General features: G+C 46.6%; 1 protein-coding gene across 3 annotated transcripts; it reads left to right on the top strand.

Moving 5' to 3' along the window:
- The first annotated feature begins 1,104 nt into the window (after positions 1 to 1,104).
- SMIM44 (small integral membrane protein 44) lies at positions 1,105 to 22,826 on the top strand. Of its 3 annotated transcripts, XM_078669305.1 has the most exons (4): positions 3,264 to 3,385; positions 3,525 to 3,939; positions 5,277 to 7,075; positions 21,669 to 22,826. In XM_078669305.1, the coding sequence occupies exons 3-4, from the start codon at positions 6,847 to 6,849 to the stop codon at positions 21,926 to 21,928; spliced, it is 489 nt and encodes a 162-aa protein (XP_078525431.1). In that variant the 5' UTR covers positions 3,264 to 3,385; positions 3,525 to 3,939; positions 5,277 to 6,846; the 3' UTR covers positions 21,929 to 22,826. The 3 variants fall into 3 exon arrangements, with proteins under 3 accessions (XP_078525429.1, XP_078525430.1, XP_078525431.1); XM_078669303.1 differs by lacking the exons at positions 3,264 to 3,385; positions 3,525 to 3,939 and adding an exon at positions 1,105 to 2,189; XM_078669304.1 differs by having other exon boundaries at positions 2,445 to 3,939.
- The last annotated feature ends 3,157 nt before the right edge of the window (positions 22,827 to 25,983 follow it).

Genomic DNA, 25,983 nt, shown 5'->3' with positions numbered 1-25,983 from the left:
ACTGCGTTCAATTAAAATATAAATTGCATAGAGAAAATTCCTGAATATAGTGCTACGAGGAATTTTGTATTTTGCATATTTTTTGCCCACTGGAGACTGGTATGAGGAAAGTGTCTCGTCAATAAACTTTTTCTTCATAACCCTCTTTCCTACCAGTATCTCGTGAAATGTGCCTTTGTGTGGAATAAGAAGTCGCACAAGATACCCGCAAATTATATATCGCACTCAAAGTGCAATTATGTGAAATTTTCATTACATAAAAAAGCACTATTTTTGTCCCAACAGAAGACTTTGATATGCAAATTCTTTCTTTTAAATGGCAACCCAGTTTGGTAGAAGAGACAACAGCCCTTATTTCAATTTCCTTGTAAACCCTATTCGGTCATAAATAGGTGTTTTAGTCTGATTAGTGCACGAAAACTCACACAGGGTGTAATTTCCCTCCTTCATATTTCACCAGGAAAAGGGTCAAGTGCCTGAAATGAATAGCATAAAAATTTCGTAAATGGGTTTACACTTTTTGTTGTCGTTCTACCTCGTTCCGTTGGCATCAACTCCGTAATGTTCCGCTACCCTAGCACAGCTAGATATCAATAATTTTGTGTGGCATTACCACACAATTTTAACTCAACGTGGCCCACAGTATCTTCGATTCTGATCTTTAGAAATCTCTCCCTGCACAATTCACCAGGGGACAAGCACCGTGTTGTAAAGTTATTTCTAGTTTTTATGGTGTTTGCCACTTGCCTCTGTTTCTTCTCTCTGCTCGGAGTGCCGCGAGGCAGGCTAGTGCTGGATGTAGCACTATACAAGCAGCAAAGAATAAATCCACTCATGTGCAATCACCTATTTTAGTCCAAAAATCTCCATGGCTCTTCCAGTGTAACTCACTCCTTCTACACCACCCTGCTAAGTACTTCATTACTAAGCCCCACACGTTTCTTCCTTTGCACTACGATACTGTTTTACAGCCTTTAATTGCTCACTTTTTGGAGTACAAAATACAGCTTGTTCTTTGCACTCAAGTTGCAATAAACAGCTCTCTATCTACTCTGGTATCACCATGAGAGATGCATGAACATAGGGGAAAAGCTTTATCCTTGCACTTTCTGCGTTATACAAGGGAATAAAATATAATCCCAGCTTGTCTGCCTTCCCTTCCTGTACTTTGCATTTGCTGTGACCTCTGGAAGCTTTGGTGATACGCTCTGCTTATCCTCTTAATGCACTAAATCCTCTCTTCCTGCACCTGCCGCTTCGCTCTGGAAGGCCTGGTTTATCACGCGCAACCGCTTAACCAGAAGAAGTGACCAAGCGCTTTCCGCAAAGACATCGCAGTCCAAATACCGGAGAGGCAAGCGGTTCATTTTCAGTGAGAAAGGGAAATCGTGCTTCTTAGCCATTGGATATCCGGGAGACGCCTGCTGCCATTGAGATAGAGGAGGGGATTTCATGACGTTTTGGGAGAAGCCTGGGGCTCTTGAAATGCGGGAAAGGAATTCAGGACCTTTGGGAGAAGCCTGGTGCCATTGAGATAGAGGAAAGGAATTTGTGACCTTTGGGAAGAGCTGGTGCCATTGAGACGGAGGAAAGGAATTCGGGACCTTTGGGAAGAGCTGGTGCCATTGACATAGATGAGGTGATTTCATGACCTTTTGGGAGAAGCCTGGTGCCATTGAGATAGAGGAAAGGAATTTTTGACCTTTGGGAAGAGCTGGGGCCATTGAGATAGAGGAAAGGAATTTGTAACCTTTGGGAAGAGCTGGGGCCATTGAGATAGAGGAAAGGAATTCAGGACCTTTGGGAAGAGCTGGGGCCATTGAGACAGAGGAAAGGAATTTGCGACCTTTGGGAGAAGCCTGGTGCCATTGAGACAGAGGAAAGGAATTTGCGACCTTTGGGAGAAGCCTGGTGCCATTGAGATAGAGGAAAGGAATTTGCGACCTTTGGGAGAAGCCTGGTGCCATTGAGACAGAGGAAAGGATCTCGAGACCTTTGGGAAGAGCTGGGGCCATTGAGATAGAGGAAAGGAATTCAGGACCTTTGGGAGACGCCTGGTGCCACTGAGATGGAGCAGAGTAATTCATGGTCTTTGGGAGAAGCCTGGGGCCATTGAAATGGAGCAGAGGAATTCACGTACAAAAAATCAGGACTGTGACCGGAACTTGAGCATGCAGTGAAGGAAGCAGGTAAGACTGGGAACAGGGATTGGTGTCGACGAAATGGGTTTAGCATGTATCTGCCAAGCGACTTACGGACTTTATGATTCATAAGAAAACATTTAGTCAGCTGTTAATATCTGGAAATGTTTTGCATGTAATCTTTATTTATCCTACGAAGCACTGAAGGAGATTAGTGGGATCAGAGTCCTTTGCAGCGCTTGTCATTTATTGCTTGCACGTCATTGGTGCATTTGCATGCACGTCGGGTGGCCTTAGTTCCCTGATGCTTTTCTATCAATGTTCCTTGAGTCCTGGTTCTAAAAGAGAGTTTTTACTCATTTATGGATTCATTTTACAATATCTGAAGCAACTTCTCTTGCAGGGTATTTGAGTGTTTAGTGTAGTAGGTTTGTAAAACTTTTCTACACGTTTTGCTCCCAGGGCATTAAGGAGAGGCTGGCCTACTACATTGCAGTCATTGGCTCAGTGGTTAGTGGGACATTTACTAGACTGCTCCCCCCAAGTGAAATCCAGCCAGAATACAGGATGCATTTGGACAGGGTCAATTCGGAGGAAAGGAATTTGTTGAAGGATCATACATCTTTTTTTTTAAAACTTGAAAATCTTCTTATGCTGGAAGGAATACCAAGTGGGAGCTGTCGTAATCTTAGTTTTTATGGTGCAGAAGAGGATGTTTCTGGAGGTGATAAAAGTGGAGTGCTAAAACAATGTATGGGTTTAAGGAAGGTTCTTGAGGCTCGAAAGGATGCTGTTGATTTGGACATGGAGGGAGCCACCTTAGAACCGCAGTGCTACTGTTTTTGGGCACTGGTACTCCTTTGCTGTATTTTCTGTATTTTCAAAAAATGGAAACTCCTCATGCATTTTCGAGATGTTGTCTCCGGGCCAAGGCTAAACTGGATCAGTTTACGATTTTATGGGCTTGGCCTTTTACCACTATGGACCAATTTTTTGAAGATTTTGTTTATCTATGTTTTGCTTTAGAAACTAGCCGAGTGGTGTGGACACCAGTGTTCTTATTCTTAGGTACCCTCCGCTGATGCTTCTTTCAAAGAGTGGCATTCCAAAGGGTGCTGGGCATAAACCCTCTGCAGCAGGGCAGGCTGTGCCAACAGCTCAGCCGTCCTGTCGCAGCCTGTTTACATTGACAGCGATAGGGTGTGCCAGATGTCAAAGTGGGCTTGTGAAAACTATTTTCCAAGGTAATGTTCCAAATACACCCTTTTTTTGTCAGAAAGATTGTTTTTTTCTCTTAAAACATAAAATGCATGAGAAAGTAAAAATGCAGTTGAAGTGAGTTCTTGATATTATATTTCTGATTTATTGTCCTTATTTTTGTAGAATCGTTTGCGGGATGCTGAATGTTGGCATCAGACTCCAATGCCGTACAAAAATGGTTGGTCTGGGTTGTCGACCTGTACTTTTGTACGATTCTCTAAAAATGTTTTATAGCTGGTTCTGCTGTTGTAGGTCATTGTGTTTGTGTCCGGGTCTGGTGGCTCAGTGGACTAATGCGTCCAATGCAGGGGCCTGTGTTCGACCTCATAGTCACAGGTTCAAATCCCGGCGGGTCCACTCACCCTTTCATCCATCTGAAGTCGACAAAATGATTGGGTGAACGTGCGCTTTACAAATACACATATTATGTTGTGTCTGTATTTTGGCTCAGATATCATCATAGGCCGCCCGGACCTTAAAGGAGATTAGCACTGATATGCGGCCTAGCTACATGAAAGAGAGATATGTATTTCCATTGGTGAGTACTATGTAAAGTATGTACAAAAGGAAATTGGGGGTGGGACAGGCCAATAAGAGTTGTACTGGAAGCTAAAATGATATAAGATCTTCTTAAAAAGAGATAGATCATCAGATAATGACACCCAACACATGCCTAAAATGCCTTCCTAGTCATCCTTTTAGTGGGAGGCCAACACGTTTCAGCTTTTTCTACAGTTATATATCTTGCACCAAAAACACATGGTATGTTGTGAGATAAAGGACACTTTTATCAGGAAAACTGCAAAGTGTGGTACCTGCAAGATAGTGATAGGCTGTTGAGGTAAAGCCTTCAGCATTTCCCAGCCTCCAGCTGTTCCTATTGTTAACCAGTGGCAGTAGCCAGAACTTCCCAAAGTGCTAAAAATGTAATCCTCCAAACACTGGTCTAACTTTGCACACTTCTTTCTTCAAAATCTCAGTTTTTTTTCTTCAAAATACCAGTTTCACCGGTAGATTGACGGGTGTATTCAATTTTCAGGCATTTACAGCACAAATGCATTTATATATTTAAATGGGATGCACTTGGTTACTATTGTGCTTTGCAACATCTGTTCTTGGTGGATCACTCCTGGTTAGTGACCCGAGTGCTACCAGCCACTCAACAATCTCTTCCTGTCTTTGTGGGAGGGGTCCCTGGGGATCAGTGTTAGAGCTCACGTGCTCTGGAGAAGCTTGTCGTATGAAAGACGAAGGAGTGGAGTTCCAGGCAGACCAAGTGTATTCAGAATGCACCTGTCACCAAATAAACGTGTAAAGAAATTGTCAAGTGCCCATGATACTTAACTGATTAGTCTAAATCCTTTACACCCCAGAGCTTAGAGTCTTGAATGCCTGTACAGTTTAGTATATGGTCAGAAAAAGACTTGAAATAGGTTTCAAAACAAAAAGCCAATAAGAAGTGCAGCATGCATGGTGGAACAGGGAACAGGGGGTGTTGATTTATCTAAAACAGTGATGTGCTAGGCAGCTCCAACCACAAGTGCATACCTGAAAGAAAACAAGTTAAAAATGAGAATCAAGCAATTTTCTTCAAAACATCAAACGAAGTGTAGCGAGGTCTACAGCTGCTGAAAAATCTCCCTTTTAATTACTAAAAGTCGTATATGTAGGCTCACACTTCTTAACAGAGTTTCCATACGCAGCTAAAGCTTTTAGAGATCTTTTCCTTAGTTGCTGTATTTAGAACTTTTTAGTTTGTTCCGGTTAAAACACAATAGAATATCAGTGGACAATCTGGTGAATTACGGTTTATGTAGTGAAAATTCATTGTATGAATTGCTGTACATAAGAATTAATATTTCGTTTCCATTGCAGAACAAAGATCAAGCTTGATTCTTTATGGTCCATGGTGGAGTTCATTCATAATGTGACATTCAATTGAGAGAAATGGAAACTTGTGTCCTTGTCAAGTTCTCAAGTCATCACTTCTCTTCAAGACCTCAATTGTGTTTCTCAGGACCGCCCTTCCCTTCAAGACCACACTGTGTTTTTCCAAGGTTATTCCCAGCAAGCTTTGCTCATCTCACAAGGCTTGCTTCGTTTTCTTCTAAGGAAACCATTCACTTCAAGATGTTGCCAGTGCCTTGTTCCTAAGCATCTTGGATCATTTTTCATCCTAGGATTCGCCGATCATCTTAATTTCCAAATAAATTGTAGCTCTGCAGAAGCTTCTATTATCGACAATTGTGGCGTCCACAGATCTTCTCAAGAGGTTTCTCCTCTTGAATTTCTACAGTTGTGCACATCATCTGAAAGTTTTTCCAACATCCTTCTTCCAAAAGAACTTTGAGGAAATGATTTTCCCACATTGTTCATTTTTTTCCATCATTACAATTTAACCTCCATCAAAATCTTACCAAATTTTTCTGCATCTTTCCAAGACTGTTCTTCACAAATTCTTCCTAACTTCATTTCCCTAAAAATCTTCCCAATATTCCATCAATATCTACTTCTGATCTTTTTCCTGAAAATCGTCCCAGCATAGTCTGTCTTAAAATCTACCCAGCATTTTTTTCAACAATATCTTACCCGCATTTCTCTTCACTATATCTTTACAGACCTCTTTTTACTAAATATTTTTTACGGTTTCTCCTTAGAGGCAAAAACAAGAAGGAAGCTGTTTAAAGAAACAGAAAATGTAGAAAAGAAAAAGGAATTAAGAAGTAAAATTGGAAGAATGATAAGTGAAAGGAAGAAGAAAACGAATGTGAAAAAGAGAAAGAAAGCAGGGGAGGGATAACGAGGGAAAAAAGAGCAGTCAGGATAATGAAGACCAATGGAAAAAGCGGAAAAGGTGGAAAAATGTGCTCAAGCACAACCTGGAAAGACTAATTTAAGACAAGACACACAGAAAAGCTTTGTGAAATAACAAAAAGATTGAATGAAATTAAAAGCCTTCTATGGGTTTTTGCAGACATTTGTGTTAAAACCGATTTAGCAGAATAGAGCATCTCTCCGAGAGACCCAGTTCTTTTGTCCATTCTGTCCTTGTTTTCGTAAAAATGCTTTGCTGATGACAATTCAAACGTTGCCTACACACCTGAAAACATCATAGACCCAACCAGTTTAGAATTTTTGGAAAGCTAAATATGGTCATGTCTCCGGAACTAGATGCCGAAAGAGCATTCAACGTGTCTCTTCCTTCCTGTTCCGGAAACCAAGCTCTGGTAGGAATGAAAACACAGATACAATAGTACTGACAACAATTGGAGAATTGAAAATCTAAGATCGTTCTTCTAGTCTTCTCAAACCTCATTTTCATCAGGATTAGAATTTACAACCGCATGCAGCCGGCAGCTTAGACTGTCCTACAAAAAGGCTTCCAAGGTGGAGAAACAAGAGTCTGAAGATCATATTGGTAGGTAGGGCTAGAAAATCCGGCACAATGGACCTGCACAACTGGGACGCCAACCGCACGCTGGAGGCGCAGCGTCTTTACCAACACGCTGCGGTGGAGGAGGAGCCATTGTACACGGACTACAAACCCCCAGCGCTTGATGCCATCCGTCTGCCCAAGTACCTGCTGTATCTGCTCATGGCAGCCTTGGTGGTGGTGGCGGTGGCTTACGCCATTGTGGGACACCTAATCAAAGACCTGATGCACGACCTAGCTGGTAAGGCCAGGCAGTGGCATTGGGAACATGTAGGCTCTGATATGTTTGTGTCTTATGTTTTGATCATTTAGAAGGAGGGGTAAGGGAAGGAAGGGGTGAGCGGGAGGGTGGAGCAGCATGGAGCACGTGAAGGTGCGCTTACTTGATACAGACAAAACACGGGAGAGAGAGCAAGAAAGCACACATCTCTATGGAATGCTGAAAAAAAATAAACAAGCATTTACAATGCAATGGTTTCGCCTTTGGAAAAGTTAGAGCTATTGGCATTGTAAATGACAAAATTTGTGTTTATGTATTAGTTTTGAAAACAGATAAATAAATGGCATTGTCATTTACATTGCCATTAGCTTAATCTCTCGCAAATGTGAGACCTATTGTACCCTACGGACGAGCTCAGCAGACAGCAAATACTACCACACACACCCACCCAGAGCCACACACACCCAGAGCCACACACACACCCAGAGCCACACACACACCCACCCAGAGCCACACACACACCCAGTGCCACACACACACACCCAGAGCCACACACACCCAGAGCCACACACACACACACCCACACACACACCCACACACACACCCAGAGCCACACACACACCCAGAGCCACACACACACACACCCAGAGCCACACACACACACACCCAGAGCCACACACACACACACAGAGCCACACACACACACCCAGAGCCACACACACCCACCCAGAGCGACACACACACACACACACACACACACACACCCAGAGCCCCACACACACACATACACACCCACACCCAGAGCCACACACACACACCCACCCAGAGCCACACTCATACACACACACCCCCAGAGCCACACACCCACACACCCACCCAGAGCCACACACACACACACACCCACCCGGTCACAAGTGGGGGCCAGGAAGAGAGGTGCCTTGGGCGCGAGACGTGGACAGTGTTATGGGGTGGCCGGCGGCCACACACAGCGGGGTGGTGCCGGTGAGGCCGTTAACATGTGTGGGCTCCATTAAAACATGTCCGAGGAAGCGATGATACTGGACGATTGGGCAATGTGGCTGGATGGCACTGGGAGCGATCAACAGGAGGCGGGCAATCCGGGAACAGAGGACGACAGCAACGAGACACGCAAAGACGTAAATAAACAAAATGCTGCTTACCTGATAAGGAGAGGACTGAAATCGCGCAACCCACCCCTGCAAAACACACGTCCAAAATGGCCAAAACATCACGGGGTAAAAAAAAAACACCCGCCCACCGCCGCATGACGTTTTAAAAAGGGGCGGAGAGGGAAAAAATCGCCGGAACGCCCATGAATCGCCTCGCACAATGACGGACGCCTCTCTCTTCCATTGGCTAGCCTCCATTTATGGAGCTAGCCAATGGAAGACAGAGGCGGGACAAAGCCACATACTATTCTCAAAAGATTTCGCCTGCGCGAATGCGGCTGCGCAGCGGATCGCCAGGCAAAACCTAAAAAGTGGGGGGTCTGTGACCCATTGGCCGCTCATGGGTGTGTTTTCTGCCCGCAGATGTGCATGGCGAAGGGCAGGTTGCCCACGGGGTGCAGGGACTGGCCACACACCAGGTGACTAACCCCACTCTTGGCCCACTTGGGGTTTGACCACAGACGTATCATAAAATTGTGTTAATTTACATTTAAAACAATATAATTAATTGAAAAAAAAACAAAGGTTACGTGGAGTTATATGTAAGATTGTAACTTACGTTGAAAAAAGTAGATCTTCTAATAATGAAAAACGTTTTTAAAACAAAATCAAAATCAAGTTCGCCAGTTACATTTAAATCACCTAAGTATAACTTGTACAGCTATGATGCACTGCTATGACATCAAATATTACATCACTGAGGACACCTCAAATCTATGTGAGTGCAAGTTATGCTTCAATCATTTATGTATAAAAGGGGAATTTCAGTGATTTTTGTGCTTAAAACTTTTTTAGTATTTGAAGACCTACATATAACTCCACTTTAACCTTTGTTTTTTCTGTGAAAAAAATATATGTGGTCCCCCGGAGGTGGCAGGCACCGGGCATCTGGCTCCGACCTACTGGCTCCGATGCCAGGCCATGAATGGCTGCCCTGTCCCTGGATGGAATCGAGAATTTCCGTTCTCTTAGAGAACACAAGAAAGTGAAGCGCCATGTTTGAGAGCGAATTCTTTCTGGAGGAACTCCAATGGCATGTGAGGGAAGGAGCATTGTTTGCATTTCAGCCCTTGAGCTAATAATGGGCGTTTCAGAGGGATATCTGTGAGATACAGGGCATGCTCGCCTCCGAGCCCTGGCATAAGCACCCACCTACCTGGACTAGAGGTCACTCGAGCCTGGGCTCAGCTTATACTCGACTCAAAAGCCTTCCAGTGCGCTCACATGCGGGATTGAAGCCTGAGGCTTAGCTAAAGATAGCTGCAGCCAGCACCCCAACCCACTGAGCTACCGCCGGAGATGGTACAAGCGGGGATGCACGCATGTACTGAGCTCTGGAAACAGGTCGGGTACCTTCCTGAGGTAGACTTAAAGGAACTCTGCAAGGACTGCGTCCTATGAGCCAGCGGTGCTGGGTGAACCCTAATGCCCGCCCCGGTCTCCGACCTAATGCTGTCAGCTGCAGATCACTTGTGTGAATGCAGACAAGGCCAACTCAATCCCCCATCCTTCCGAGGTCGGTAAACGGAGAACCTCCAATTTAGGCAATAGTAGCGCCTGTTATTCGCGGCACTTGGAGATGATACGCGTGCGTTACAAAACTCTACACAAACATAACCAATCCAGTATCAATATAGAGAGAGTGTCATTTCCTTCCCTAGTAGTGAGCGTCAACCGCCGGGTGCACCCTTGCACCAGGCAGCCCATGGGTAGACAGCGCTGGAGAAGGACCTGCGCGTGCTGGAGGGGGCGGTGTTAACACGCAGGCATGGCCGGTCTTAAAGGAATCATATACTCCCAATGACTGCCCTTGTCTCCGTCTTATCAGAGTAAGGGCTGTCGTACTTACTGATCTTCACTCTCTTTTATTTCTATTTTTAGTTGAAATGTGTTAGCATTTTTACTTTTGCTCCTATATGGATCCCGATTGAATACTACTTCTCTCTTCTGCTTTATAATTTACCTTTCTCAATTATCATTTGTAATGTACCTATTCCAAAGCAATATATTATTCGCTATCTCTGTTCTGTACAGAGATGCTATGTCTTTTCGAATGGTCTCTAGATCTGAAAGATGTTCATTTCAGCGCCCTAACACCCGAAGGGGTTTCCGTGGCGCTTCATTAAAAAAGTATATAGATGCAAATGAATGAATGCGTCCAAGGGAGAAGCCTGCAACCCGTGCGTGTGTCAGCCTATCTCGAGCAGGCCCCCTTGCTTGAGAGAGAAGGACGGTAAGCATGAGAGAGGACACGTATCAGTATTCCACCCCCTCACTGTGGAGCAGAGCGGCGCAGGTTGCAGCCCCCACCCACACCTCCCATTCCCAGGCGTTTGTGGTGGGCTAGCGGACAGGAAATGCTCCAATTAGGCCACTTCCCACCACACACCGCCGCGCTTCCCAAAAGTCCCCCGGCGCACGTGGTGTTCATTTTAACACCGCTTTTCATAGCGCACTGAGGGACCGTCTGAAGGGGGTGTGTGGGGGGAGGAGCGAGAGAAGGGGCGGATAGAGGGAGGTGTGTCGGAAATCAAGTGAGGGGGAGAGGGAGTGAAGTAGAGCCAGGAATGAAGAGGACGCACCTCCCTGCCCCCTCCTGGGTCCTGCAGCTCCCTGCGTGTTGGACCCGGCCTCATGGCGTGGTCCTATCCCTCCCGCATGGCGGGCCCAGGACGACATCGGCCCTCCATCGAGCCACGGTCACCCCCTGGGTACGACCCTACACGAACTACCGACGAGAGCCACCACCCTGGCAACCCACGGCTCTCCCCCCTGGAACAGGGCGTACCCTGCACGCCCCACCACTGCCAGTCCGGCTACCACTCCGGACCACCCTACAGGCCCGACTCCATCTCGGGCCCATCACGTTACGAGCACGAGGCCTCGCCCGACTCCATCTTGGGCCCATCATGTCCCGAGCACGTGGCCTCGGCCTCGGCCAAGGCCCCAGCGAAGCCCCGACATCTAGGCACCAAGATCCCCCCGGGTGGCAGAGTGGCCACTCAACGGATCCAAAAGGAGGGGAGTTTCGATGGCCCTCCAGCCGTCCCCGGACGCCTGCTATCGATCGCCCTCCGGCCTCCCTGGGCACTGGCTCCACCCCCCTGCTGGGTGTCTGGACACCAACATCCCGGCCCCTCTGACCTCCAGGCGAGAGGGTCCGGACATCAAAGGACTCCAGTCCTATATCTGGGGCAGCCCTGGAGTGGGACGGCAGTTGTATCCTGGAGTCGAGAGCCCTGCTGACGCTGTCGCGGCTGACCCAGAGACAAACTCATTTTCCCTGAAACCTGCAACCATCTTTGGAGCCTGCTGGCGCTGCCGCGGTCCATCCTAGCTGAACCATCTTTGGAGCCTGCTGGCGCTGCCGCGGTCCATCCTAGCTGAACCATCTTTGGAGCCTGCTGGCGCTGCTGCGGTCCATCTTAGCTGAACCATCTTTGGAGCCTGCTGGAGCTGCCGCGGTCCATCTTAGCTGAACCATCTTTGGAGCCTTCCTGCGCTGCCGCGGCCCATCCTCGCCGTAACCACCTCGAGGCCTGCTGGCGCTGCCGCGGCTCGACCTCTCGGGACCCCCCGGCTCGAGGATTGAGGGCTGTGCGCAGGGTATCTCCTCCTTCCTCAGTACTAAGACTGTCCCGCTACCCTGTCCCTTAATTACGAGACTTTACAGATCCTCCGATCTGCCTGTACATATCGCTAGAAACAAGCAACCTTTATCCTTGATAAAGCCTAAGAAATTATCCTCTTGTGTGGTGTCCATTTGTAGAGGTGTGATTACTCTGCTGTACGATTCTAGGAGAGGACCCTCACCCAGGAGGCCTCTCGCTAACGCTCGGCTACTTCTAGACGGAGGGGTGGACCTAGGGGAGGTCAGTCAGACATCTTCTGCCTCTCCCGGGGTCGCCTTTCTAACACTGCCCTCACCTGGGTCCTGCAGCTCCTGCCAGTCTGTGACCCGGGGGCAGCGGTCCTCTGAGCCCCCCCCCCACACACACATGGGTGCCTACGCCCTTGAAGTGCTAGTGCACAGGGAAAGGGTGTGTGTTTCTGCCCAGCCTGCACCTCCCTGCCCTTTCCTGGGTCCTGTAGCTTCCTGCGGGCCTGTGACCCGGGGGCAGCGGTCCTCTGAGCCCCACACACACACACAAACCCGGGGGCATGTGCCCGTGAGTGCTATGCACAGGTAATGGGTGTGTGTTTGTGCCCAGCCCAGTTGTGATTCAGAGCCAGTGAGGGAGCTGATGGGACCGGCTCTGGGAGGGGGACACGAGGCCCAGTGTTTCCGGGAGCAGGGAGCGCCCCGAGGCTTATGTAACACCCGCATCATCCGCCCAGGCGCTATCCCTTATCAGCCAGGACTGAGCCGAAAACATGCCACCACACGCGTAATTTGTCCACCCGTTGCGAGTTCACGATTCACTGTTTCCAATTATTATCTGTTGCCTTCGCTCGTTCATTCATGCGCCTTCTACCCTCTGATATTAACTAGGCCTTCTTCGTGCCCAGATGACATATGAGCTGTCTTCTTTTTACACTATATACGTCTTCTCGTCGAAGCCCAGTTTAGTGGGGTAAAAAGAGGGAACCTGCAACACAGAGCAGCCCCTGTTTCATGTAAGTGAGTTTGTTGCAATATATATGTTCTAATCCCGGCATCCCCTCCTAACCAAAATGGTGAGATCCTCAGCAACTCGCCCCGACTCTTTGTCAAAGTTCCATTGAACGATATAAAAAAATGGAAGGGGTTGTAAGCATGAAACTCGATGTGAAAGTGTTGTACCTTCGGTTTAAAAGCACCTAGGAGTCATTGGGTTCACAGCGTTGTGCTAAGCGAGTCCTTCCCCGAGTCACTGCACAGATGTTCAAATGTGTACTGTAGGTCTATGCGGTTATTGTCGGGATCCAGAATTTCCCACTCTGAGGAGGCATTGGAATGAGGTGGGGCGGGAGTACTGAAACACAAGACTTAAGACAGACCTGGACAGAGCCCTGTCTGTATTTGTATTATTTGGGAAGGGGCGAGAAATGAGCTTGTAGGGTGTACGGATTGTTTATTTGTAATAATCTGCCCGGAAGAACGTCCAACAGGGATTGGAAACACGTATTTTCGGCTAGAGACCCCACCCACCCCTTCGGTGGGGGACAATGGGACTGGCCGGCACTGAGAGGGGGGCTTCGCATGGGGTTTCAGAGGGGCACGTGTGCCCTGAGCATCAGCAGCTGTGCAGGATAACCCTAGAGTGGCATGTTCTATGAAAGGCAGCGAGTGGCACATGCATAGCGAGCCTGGCCATCAGCAGTTGTGCCAGGAGTAATGCCAGGGTCGTTTTGAGGTACAGCGGGTGAGAATTTGAGTGGGGGCACACTTGGGGGATGGCTGGCGGTGCCTGCAGTGTGTTGGTACAGCGAGTGAGGCTTGCCGTCGCCGGGCACAAGTGGCTGAACATCAGGAGCGGTGCCAGGCCCTCCCAGGGTGCCAGTGTGGAGGGGAGGGGACTCTGACACTGCCCCTTCCGCCTCCAGAGACGAGGCTGCGGTGTTCTCAGTCGACTCTCGGTACAATAAACCCTCCGAGAGGCGTCGATGGCAGTTGTACTCCCTTCCACTTACCAGGGGCCCGGTGCATTTCCAGTGCATACACTACAATTTTAGGTACGGCGAAATACGGCGGCGTGCCCAAGATCAGACGATGTGTGGTCTAGTACTGAAGGCGAGACCAGCTAATTCCAGCTTTGCAATACATGTTCTCAAAAAATGCGAGATTTTTCTCGCGAGCTGTCGGGGCGATGGAAAGCTGAGTTTGGCAACCTCGTTTGGCATTTGGCAACTCTGCTTGTGCCCGTCCGAAACTGGCAACCCACACGAACACCAGCAGCGAGTGTGCCCCGCGTTTCTCCTGTAACCTTAGTACACGCCGATCCTGCTCTTCAGTGCCACACTAACAATTGAGCGCCTTCGGGTGACGGTCCAAGAAGTGGCCCCAGCTCCTTGAAGCTAGACCAGGACGTGCTATAAGGTTCAGGCCGTCGCTTTCCTGTCTTAGAGGGAGGGGCAGCGAGGCAGGGACTGATTGCCTGTATGTTGGAGGTGCTGGGTATGGGGGTGCAGGCGCGGCAGAAATCGGCACCCACTCCGCGTCCCACGTGAAAGTATTTTTTTGACTCTCAGGTTCGCGTAGGACATCGAAGTCACAAAAGAGGATTTCTGAGAGTCAAAAGGCGATGAAAATACGGATCATTATAATAACACGGTGCTTAAAAAGAATCCTCTGGTTTGAGGAATCTACTGCAGATATTTAGACTAGATCACATCTGCACTGGATGGATTCCGCATTTTAGTAAGTGAGGTCAGTCGAGCGCCACTGGAGTGAGCTGGAGTCATTCACAGCGCTATGAAGCGCACGACTAAGTGAGCACGCTCTATAAACAAAATGATTATACAGGCAACACTGGAATGTGTTGCTCATTGTTTCGTTCGCAACCCACCCCTGCAAAACACACGTCCAAAATGGGCAAAACATCACGGGGGAAAAAAAAAAAACATTCGCCCACCGCCGCATGACGTTTTAAAAAGGGGCGGAGAGGGAAAAAATCGCCAGAACGCCCACGAATCGCTTCGCACAATGAAGGGCGCCTCTCTCTTCCAATGGCTAGCCTCCATTTATGGAGCTAGCCAATGGAAGACAGAGGCGGGACAAAGCCACATACTATTCTCAAAAGGTTTCGCCTGCGCGAACGCTGCTGCGCAGCGGATCGCCAGGCGAAACCTAAAAAAGTAGTTCCTTGAGTAAGAGCAGTGGAAGGAAAAAAGTCAGCCAATTAAAAGGGTAGTAAAAATGGTATGCTCCAGGGGAGAGGCAAACACGGGAAGAGGTAGGAAAGCCATTTAATTAAAAACAATCAAATGAGATTGACTAGCAAGCCAACCAATGGTAAGCAATGGTCTGTCTGGTGCAAAGCTTCTGTAAATAGTGGTACCATCCACAATAGGTCTCTAACAACAGACAGCTTAAAGTTGATATACCGATTAATGGCACAGGATTACTAGTCTTGAAAAGAAAGTTAGTTGTTACTATTTGTTGCTGATGCAGACTCTTTAGTTATGCATTAGTTTGTATTCCTAATTGTGTCTGTGGTTTAAGGGAATGAAGGGAAAGTGTACTGTTCTCTTGGGTTGTCCCAGCAGACTGTGTTATTGGATGGCACTAGGGTTGTTTGAGCATACACTGGTACTTTTTTGGGGTCCTGCTTACAGGGTGGATCAGTTAGTCTGGAGGGGATACTCAGTCGGATTTAGTTGAAATGGTCAAGCAGTAAAGGCCGGAAAGTGATATGGACTAAAATGGATTCTGTTCGTAGGTGTATGATATGAGCCTGTTATGCTAGTCGTGGGTTGAGATGATGGCTCATGCTGTGTCGTATCGTCTTCTTTGTGCTGGTCATGTCTTTGTGCAGTTTGCGTCTTCTTTGTGCTGGTTGTGTCTCTTCTTTGTGCCGATCGTGGCGTCTTTGTGCCGATCGCGTCTTCTTTGTGCTGATCGCGGTGTCTTTGTGCCGATCGCGTCATCTTTGTGACGGTAGTATCTTCTTTGTGTTGGTCGTGTGTTTGTGCTGGTTGTCACACAACCGCTTTAAAGGTGCCAATATATCAATAATGACCGGCTGAAAAAGATACAACTACTGTTTAAAATACCTAATTTCCATATGTTTATTAAAACTCGGCAGGTATGATTTGGCTCACAGAATAAGGTAAAGCATATTTCATTATTTAGAGGCTGCCACCAAAAAAGCAGCATTCTAACACGTGGCAGTTCTACATTTGTGGAGCTCCAGGTGGAAAAAGGAGTAGAGAATTGCCGGCATCAATTTTTGTGCTGTCTAAATGGAGCTGCTAGAAAATCAGCCGTGGCTTAGCAGATAGACCATATGCGTTTTGATTAATGCTTTAAAGAACACTCTGTAGTGCACCGTGGTTAGTGGGGCTGACGTGGCCATTTCTGTGTGTGCCAGTAAGTAACCGGGATGCCACAATCTGAACCTGCTGCACCCAGGCATATAGAATTCCTTTAATCTGATTTGCACTTTGAGAGCACTGGCCACAGGTACACATTGGTTAAAGGATTTTTTTTTGTTTCAAATTTGTTTTATTAGTTTCAAGAACAACAATCAACAGTACAGCATATGAGAGGCAGAGCAAACGCAGAAGGACACCGAGGCATTGGAGTACATAGGGTTTGTAAAGCAAACAGGTGTCAGGCAACGCTCGATTTAACCATGGCGTGAAGCCAGGCTTGTAGACGCCTCTTGTGAGGAGGTGCTGAAAGTGTATACATAAGAATTTCAACCAAAGTTTCAACCCCGACCCCCAACCCCGTCCTCCCGTCCCACCCCACCCAGTGTGCCAGATCCATGAAACTAATATAGCAGCGAACATATGACTGATGGTGCAATTACCCAGACGCGCTCGGGGAGTCATGCGTGTGTTCTGTGAGCCGCAGAATGCGGAGGTATCTAGGACACGTGACCTCGTTGAACTCCTTGGACAATAGAGACAGCAATGGGAGCCATACTGTCCGATAAGCAGCCGTAGAATGTGTGAGCGTAGCCTGAATGCGTTCCATACCCAAAGTAAACCATATTTTATGCAGCCACCCCGCATGTGTGGGTTGGGTGTTAGAACCCCAGAGGGACAGAATTTGGTGCGTAGCGGCCTGCATGGCAATACCCATCTGGCGGCCTCTGGGGGATTTCAGGGGGAAAGTGAGTGCATTGGGCAAACCCAAGACGGTGTAAGCTGGGAACCTAGGGATTTCAGTGTCAAATGTAGAGTCAATGTCGTCCAAGACTGCCTTCAAGTATTCCTGGAGCTCCCTGCATTCCCAGAGGAGGTGAGTTAATGTGCCACGTTCTCCGCACCCTCTCCAACAGAGCGCGCTACGAGTGGGGTTGCTTTAAAGGATTTTTTTGAGGGATTTCTTCTGGAAGAAGCATCTAATAGACAAATGTAGTAAATGTAGTAGTGCTTATATAGCGCACGTATCACCCCCGAAGGGGTCTCAAGGTGCTGTACACATACCGCTGTAGAACCCTTCCTGGCCTTTCCCTGTGAAGTGCCCACTCCTGGGCACCCCCAAGGTGAAGCCAGGCATCCTAGTGCTGTTGGGGCCATTGTGGAGATTAAGCAAGCTATTGCCCAGAGTTGCAGAGTGGGACCCAGATTAGAATAGGCACCGAGGCGAGAATTATCAGGTCCGGGGAAATTGAGCCCAAGACCCGCCGAGGCGGGAAATGAACCCTAGTCCGGGCCAGACCTCTGCATCAGGGTCTGCCGCTCTAATCATTGAGCCACACTTCTCCACTAACGTAGCCATCCTAATTTCAAGAGCGAAATTGGTACCAATCAAATACCAACATTGTACACACTGCTGGAAGGTAAAGGTGGGGAGCTCATTATGACCAGCCAAGCGGTTGAGTTTCGGCTGGAGAAGTTGAATGTGGTTATAAGAAGCTTGCTCTTTAAGGGTTTTATCCAAGAAATTGACGTTCATCCACCATCACACCAGGGAGCGAAAATCAGTCATGGTGATTGACACCTTTCCCTCTGTGAACTCACAGCGACCATGTCCAGCCAACGATCAGCTGTGTGTTGTCACGTATACAAAAGTGAACTCAGCTAGATGGAACAGTTTATCCAGGGGTCTCAATTAATGCTTGACAATATCAACCTCTGAGGGGCACCACAGCTAATTATTTTGGGATCTGAGCTGGATGTTTGTAATGTGATGGTTGACTCCTTCCCTCAAACAATGCCCACTATCCCAACTTGAGTCAATCTCAAGACGGTGGAAGAAATGCTCGATATTGTCAAAGCCAGCAGGAGTTTTAACAGCACCCGTCCTATAACACGAACACTGTTTGGGCTGGAAAAGGTCACCTGCTTGGCCCTGGAGATCATGCATCTGGCCACCAGTACCCATTGGAAGTTACTCTTGGTTTTAGATTTTTACCTCCCCACGTATGACAACCATGCGTGTGCACTGAGGGCTCCCTATGAGAGGGAAGGAGCACCAGAGTTGACTTCTGTGGTCTTGACCAGTACAACATGTGCACCATCCTTTACTGAGTATTACCAGAGTCCTCTCATCAGGGGGACACTTGGTGGTAGCAACAATCCCTTATACGGTCAAAGCATATTACCAGTCACCTGCCAGGGAGCATTGCCTCCCAACCTTTTTTTTGTTTTAAATTGGTCTGCCAGGCCCAAGCAACCAGGTCTTTCACTGCATCCATGTTCTACTAGAAATTTTCTTTATCAAATAGATGGTAGCTTTCCTACACCGACAAGATATTAACCGGATATTAAGGGACCCAAGGTGTGATGTCTGTTGCTATGCTCGGTTCCCAGAATTGCAACCAAGTTTCAGCGAGCTAGGACGATTGAGAATTGAGCTCTGTTCAAGGAAAGAGTTTACAATATGGAATCAGAGCAGAAATAGAGCATCCATACAGTTAGTTACATTATGCTCAGGGATGGGGTTGGCTGAGTAATGCAAGTGTTTAATTTCTGCATCAACTTTCTAAAAGGTGTGCATAGTTATTGGTTTCAAAATACACTATTGGCAGGAGTATGCTTTATTAGAAATTATTGATAGTTTTAGAAAATGGTGGGAGGGTGTATTGGTTACTTACTTGTATTACCTAACAACTGGAATATTCATGTAATATTGCTAATTAAAAATATTCACGCAGAACGAATATAGATTTTCCAGCTGGGGAGGGCCATAAAATCGTGAAAGGAGATAAATTCATTTTAAAAGATCAGAAGTAAAAACAAGGAGTATTAAAAAAAAAAGCAGTAAAGGTAAACTAGGCACAGACTATTTTTTGAGGGGGTGGGGATCTATGAAGAAAACATCAGCGATGGATTAGCCCATGGAAAGTGAGTGATAGGGTGAGTGCTTGATTAGCTAGTCCCTAAAAGGTTAACCGGGCCAGGCCACTGCATATAAACATGCCCACATCGACCATCTTGCCTCCTGAAAATACAGTTTTTTTTAAATTGTTCCTGGAATACATGGAGTTTGAAAACCAAGTAAGATGTACTAGAAGAGGGTTCCAAGGTTTAAGGGTGCTGGTGGAAAAAGCTACGCTTCTAGCTTTGAACACTTTACATTAGAATTGGAACAACTTTGCGCTGGGCCTTTGGGTATGTCACCAGAGATCTTATTCACTCATCAATGCTAGTGTAAAGGGAATGTGTGACATAGAATCCCATCCTAGCTAGATTAAGGCTTTCTGATGGGTATGCTCCATAGTAGCTCTAGCTCAAATAAGGATATTTTGCAAATTAGTAAGATGTTTGTCAGGTCTTGCCTTCAATACCATTGAAGATAAGACGATGCTGCAAAAACATGCCAAGTGTTCCACAATAGGTGGGTCCAGGCTCCCCCTGAGCAGGATGCCTCGTGTGCATCTCCTCCTCTACGTGGACAGTAACTTCTTGTTATGCTCGTTTTTTCCGATATGTAGCACGCATTTGCCGGCTACTTCACCTCAGCACTTTTGGTGCAGAAAGTTGGTCTGTGGTTCTGGGTGTGCACAGAGAAGGTCTTCTTTTTGAGTTATTCAGTGACTAACCCTGGCCACCAGTGAAATTTTGTACTGTGGTTTAGAATGTGAGTTTTTAGGTCGAGCCTGGGCAGCGCATGCGCTGCTCTTCAAGCCATGCTATATTGGAGTATGTACTTGAAGGCCCGCCCCCACTCTCCACCCATATTTGTCATTGGCTTGTGTCATTGTCCTTCGTAAATGCTATAAAAGTTATTAGGCTTGTTAGTCCCTCCTTAGTACCGCCTTGTCTTCATTTGTAATCTCTCATGAGGACTTACCCTTTTACCTCGGTTATTACACAGTACGTCTTCTTTAGTCTGTAAGCACTATTTTCTTTAATGGATTTCTCTTACAGTAGGAGGGCAGGAGTGTCGAGCATTTGCAATATATAGGTCTCGCATTTACGAGGGTTTAAGCTATTGGCATTGTAAAGGACTGCCTTTTATTTATGTTTTAAAAACCAAAACATAAATAAAAGGCATTACCATTTGCAATGCCAATAGCTCACTGTCCTAAATGCGAGACCTATTGCATTGCAGATGCTTGTTCCTGAAGTTGAGAGAATGATGTTTTGTGGGTTGTCGCTGAGGGTTTCATCGCTGAGGGTTACAGGTCTTTAGCTAGCATTGGCCCTCTGCAGATTTCAGATAAATAGAATTCATCAGAGCAGTTTTCTAGCTCTGCAAAGGTACCAGGGTCTAAAGATGCAGCTCTCTTTGTGGCTAAGCTTTTCGACACTCTGTATTCTGCGGTGAGCTGCTTCGGTGGAGTCGTGACTGACTTTAAGGGAGTTTTCTCCTTCTTAAATGTGGGACTGAGCTAATGTCCTGGTGGAAGATGGCTCCGTTACGGCAGTTCGTTATTAGCTTTCTGTGTGGTTAGATGAGTTTACTTATCTCACTGCGGTACCTGGTCCTGCATATCAGTTCCTGTGTCAACAGGGCCCAGGGATTCTCTTCCCTGGGTGAGATGGCATTGTGCCAGGAATATTGAGCTTTAAAAACAATTATTTGTATCTTGGTGATAAATATGATACCTTATAGTCAGGGTGAGGTGAGGTCGCCTACGATGAAGCATGCCACTGCAATGCGGGTGAGGCCTCCTCACCCAGAAAACATCATATTTCACAGGTAATCTGGTCGTGGTTTTCAATTTTATTGAATCATCGCATTATGTGTGGTTTCATATGATATATAGTTGGGAGGACATGCAATGATCTCTATATCCCCTCGCTCTCTCTCCCTTTGTGATAAACGGTGCCTCACGTGCATCGGCTAACGTTGCGCAACCCAAATCCATTTTCTCACATACACCTCCTCACATAAAACTATATGGGTGATTTAATACACACACCTCCTTTTTTTCATCTCCTCACAAGGGCACCCTGATATGCATCTCTGTATATGAACATCTTAACTCGCACACACTGACGTGCGACGCTGGTATGCATTTCTGCCTCTGTGCCCGTCACATTGACGTTCCCATGTGAAACTTTTGTGGTGCCCTCATTCCATATACCTCCTTAACCGCAGCGGGAATTCCGCCGCGTTGTGGCAGTTAGCGGGATGGGCGGAGCCACAGCGGCCAACGGACGTGCGCAGCACTACGGAGGTAGTGCTCGCGACGGCTGTTGGCCGACAGAAGCAGCAATGGGGTTATTGTCCCTCCCTCAGGGACTCATCCTGGTGTACAGCTCCTCATACGTGCCTCCGCCTGTCATGCTTGCGGTGCATGAGTCAATCCCTCCTTGTGCCCCCTTGCTTTCTCCAACTCATAGTGCAAGTCCTCATGACCCTCTTCTTCCTTTTTTAGATTGGGCGTTTGGACCAAAACAAGAAGAGGACAAAGGGCCTGGCGCCCCCAGCTCTGCAGACCATAAGCCGTGGGCTAAGGAGGCCGAAGACCCCCAGAGAGCTGAGGAGATTTCTGTGATGATGGGCGATCAAATGGGGGAATTCCCCTACAGCAGCAGCGCCCTACCACTGCTGGACGGCGATCCGCTGCCCCGCCGCACCGGCCATCGCTCCTCCATCACTTTCGCCAAGGAGACAAGCCGAAACAAGTTCTTCTAGTTGCCATGGGACATGGTTAGACATGATACTGTTCTTAAGGTGAACTCTGAGCCAACGTACAGTGTTGCAGCCAGGCTAGAACTCAACAACACTTTGTGTAAAGTCAGGTGGATGGACTCACTTTTTGGCCAAATAAGATGAATTGTTCAGAACATTTGGCAAATCATGGCCATCACTGTCGTGAAAGGCATTCTGGGATTCAACATTAGTCAACGTCAAGGACTGCATATGGCGGGTGAAATAAAAAATTACCCACTGCCTTTCCTTTCTAAGGAATGTTTGAAGTTTTGCTACCTTCAGTAAGGCTGGTCCTTAATATAAGTGTCTGTGTCTTGCGTGTCGAAAAAAAGTGTTTTTATTTACCCTTTGATTTGAAGCTGGAGACAGGAAGATCCTGAGAGGCTACAGCAGGAAAGAGCTGTCCAGAGAAAATGGCATTTGCTCTCCTCACTTTCAACATAAACAGGGCTCCCCAAGCCCCATTGCACTTGACAAAGATTCTCTGGAATTTGTGAATCAAGCCAGCATAGTATTGCAACCTTTCTGCCACACTTAGATTTGCTAGATACCCAGGGGCAAGCTCCAGTTAACCCATTGTTAATGGTTTCTGCTAGATCCATTGTGACATTTTAATTCCTGGGCTCTCTCTGTATGTCCAGCCATGGAAACGAAGTAGTACTTGTACGCAAGAACTTAACTCCATAGACTTCCACGCCCAGTTTCTAGTTGTAACTGGAATGTCTTCTTAGAACTTCACAAAAATTCCAAAAGTCTGTATTTTGCCAACTGCATATAGATAAAAAAAATTGTATAATTGGTCAGAACACAGTTGAAAAGAAAAACTCCAGATATGTTTATGACTTTCTGGCCAATAAAGGGATTTACCAGTTGTTTCTTCTTTCCTTAGTATGTGTCTTTGTTTTGTTCCAGTGAAATATCAGCCAATCCGGAGAAGGTTCCGAATGAGCCCTTCCCCCTGCCTTTTCCTATTAGTAGTCTTCTCCTTCCAAAATGCCGGCTGTGACTGAGCGGCTCACATCCACCTTCCTTTCCGACATCTACCACTGTTTCTTGAACTCACCTGAGTTTCCTGCTTCCCCCTTGTCATCTGTCCCACTTAGATCCAGTCTTGTCTTCTTAGTCAACAACACTTTGCATGCTGGGAATTTAGTTAAATTTTTTCTATTGCATCTATATATCCCGGCATGCAAATGAACTGTTCTGAAAAGGTGTCACATGTGACGAGACACCACAGCATGTATGTACTGAGGAGTCTGTGAGGTAGTGGTGTGGGTGGAACTGGGTAAGGAGGATAGTAGTATTAGGGAACTCTGAGTGGCGGTAAGAACACATCTACTTAAGTGATCAGGTGGCTTCTTGAACGCGTTTCTTCAGTCCTGGGTTTCATTTGGCAACCTAATGCATGGGTACTCGCAAACAATTTCCCAGGGGCCAAAAAGTTTGGTCTGTGATGTGACTGAGGGCTGCACTGATGCCAGCAGGGTGGTGGTCAGGTGGAGGGGGTGTAAAGTAGGTGCAGGGTTAAGCAACACATGTACATCTAGTGCCTGGATTCAATTGCACAATGTGGTCCTAGAAAACCTGGATGAATCATGGCATCTCTGCTGGACCAAATTGTGTGATCCTAGGCACTTTTTGTATTTCACTTTCCCTCATTTTCTTCATCACATACATATAAGAGGACCTCTAAATACAGGACTTCAGGATGTGCGGTATACGAAACCTCCTCTTGTTTGATTTAATCACTATTGATATTTTTGTCAGGGTGAGGGGAAGCACAAATGTTTCTAAATTCATGTTTGAAAACTAGTACCTTAAAAAAATGCTTCTCAATTTACTGATATATTCTGATTTACCAACGTTAAAACGTTTCTTCAGGTTAATAAAATACACGTATTGAATTTTGAAGAGACCTTTTCATATTTTTACATGTTTGCAGTCTTATAAAATGGAGTGTTCCTAAAGTTAAGCAGTGCAAGACACACTTGATACTTACTTTCTTTAACTGCAAAACTTTTTAAACAAATGCTTGCTTTTTATTTACAGCTTTTTAATGTTAATGCTGGGTCCAGTACTTCAGCCCACCGCTGACATTGCCCAGGAGGGCGCATGTAAAGGTCTGGAGCGCCGCATGCGGCCCCTGCGCTATACTTTGAGCATCACTGACCTAATTCATTCTGGTAGTTGTAGTCATGATTTCCATGCATGTAAAGCAATTTTCTAAAATATTAGGTACAACGGTTTGTAAATGGAACATCAGGGGTGCAGCGTGACACCCTTGGTGACATAGATATCTGGTAATTTTTATACAAACAAGACCGCGCCCTTCATTTTTAACCAAAATATCCACCTTGCTAAGTTTCCCAGGCCCATGCGTGATGTGCAGTGCCAGTGCAGGTTTTTTAATACTTTATTTTGAGACGTGTTTAGTCCTTAAAAAAACAGGACTACCAGTCCCACAATTCATAAAAAACAGGATTGGAGCAGCACATCATACACAGAACTGGGAATCTTGGCAATTCTAAATTATTAAAAGGGAATAGGACACTTTATTCTGTGCACTTTTACTCCTCTTGCCATTAACCCGTAGTGTTTACACCACAAAATCTTTTACAATGCAGGGCTTTACACCACAAACTATTACAACACATTCCCCATTACAACGCAGTTTACTATTCTAACTCCACCGTAGTGTTTCTTTGGGGAAATCATTGTAATAGTTTGCTGTGTAAATCCCTGCGTTGTTAAAGACTTTGCGGTGTAAAAACTGTGGGTTAATGGCACCGCGGAGTAACGCATGCAGGGTAAAGGAGGTTTCCCATTGAAAACTAACACTCCAGATACATTTATGCAGGGACGGCTTTAGGGTGGTGTGACTGGTGCCACCTCACTCCAGGCGGTCACCGCGGGGGGGGGGGGGGGGGGGGGGAGGCTGCGTTTTCAATTATATTATAGATTTAAAAGCACAATCTTCAGTCTGGAATAAAAATGTCAAGATAACACAGGTGATTAATGGTTCTGCTGTAGAGGGAGCAAGTTTTATGTATGGAAGTTTGGACTCATAAAGTAGCGCAGAGGGTTAATACGCCGGCTGCAAAGAACGCTTACCATGCAGATCGCAAAAGTGCATATAATGTGGATAGCTTATTGGGTTACTACTTTTGAGAGATGCTTTTTGTTACTTGCAGTTTAAAAGTTACAAGCCTTACATAGCATAGTGAGCTATTAACTGTCATTAAAGAGCTGCAAGCAAACTGCAAGGCATAGGTGACAGCGTAATGATTTTTCCTTCAGTCATTATCCTAATGCTGCTAAAAAGAGGTCATTTGTGTAGAAATTCTTATTAATAAAGTCAGCCCAAGCACTGTTACGTTTTAAATCCCAAGCTTGTCCTACTCCAGACCAGGCACTCTGAGCCTATTCTGCCTACCCTACCAGTATGGACGACATGTGACGCCTGCACTGTGTAGTCCCCTGTCTTATGTAACATTTCCTATGCATTGATTTACACACATATAATCCATTGTCTCTGTATAATGTGTGTGTGATGTAAAGGGTTCTAAAACCCTACACTGGTATGAGTAGTGCTATAAAACACAAGAAATACATGTGAGAGAGGGTCTATGGAGAGATGAGGGGCACTGTTGGAGGGTGGTAGTGAGGGAATCTGTGGAAAAGGAGGTTTTGGTGGGGGAAGGGCGCAACCATTGTCACTCCGGGACCCATTGGCGCTAAAGCCGGCCCTGCGTTGATGATTCCCTCTCCATGCCGGCGAGGCACTGTGGGTGCAGACCACTCCTTTTAGTAATGTTTACCTTTAATGGGACAAGATGGCTCCTCACAGCTGTGCCACTTTACTTGCACCCATTGGGCCCCCCATAAAAGTGGTAGGGCCACTTACAAAAGTGTTTGCATAGAATCTGACTTTGTATGTTTGTTTATATCTTTATACTATACATAGCCCTACCCTATTCCACCCCTCACTGGAGAAGCCAGTGACAACACTCCCAAACGCCCATCTTCTATCTTCCTTA

The sequence above is a fragment of the Lissotriton helveticus genome, chromosome 12 (genome assembly GCF_964261635.1).
Source record: "Lissotriton helveticus chromosome 12, aLisHel1.1, whole genome shotgun sequence".
NCBI lineage: Eukaryota > Metazoa > Chordata > Amphibia > Caudata > Salamandridae > Lissotriton > Lissotriton helveticus.
Note: the sequence above shows the minus strand (reverse complement) of the source record. Positions and strands in the feature narration are given on the sequence as shown.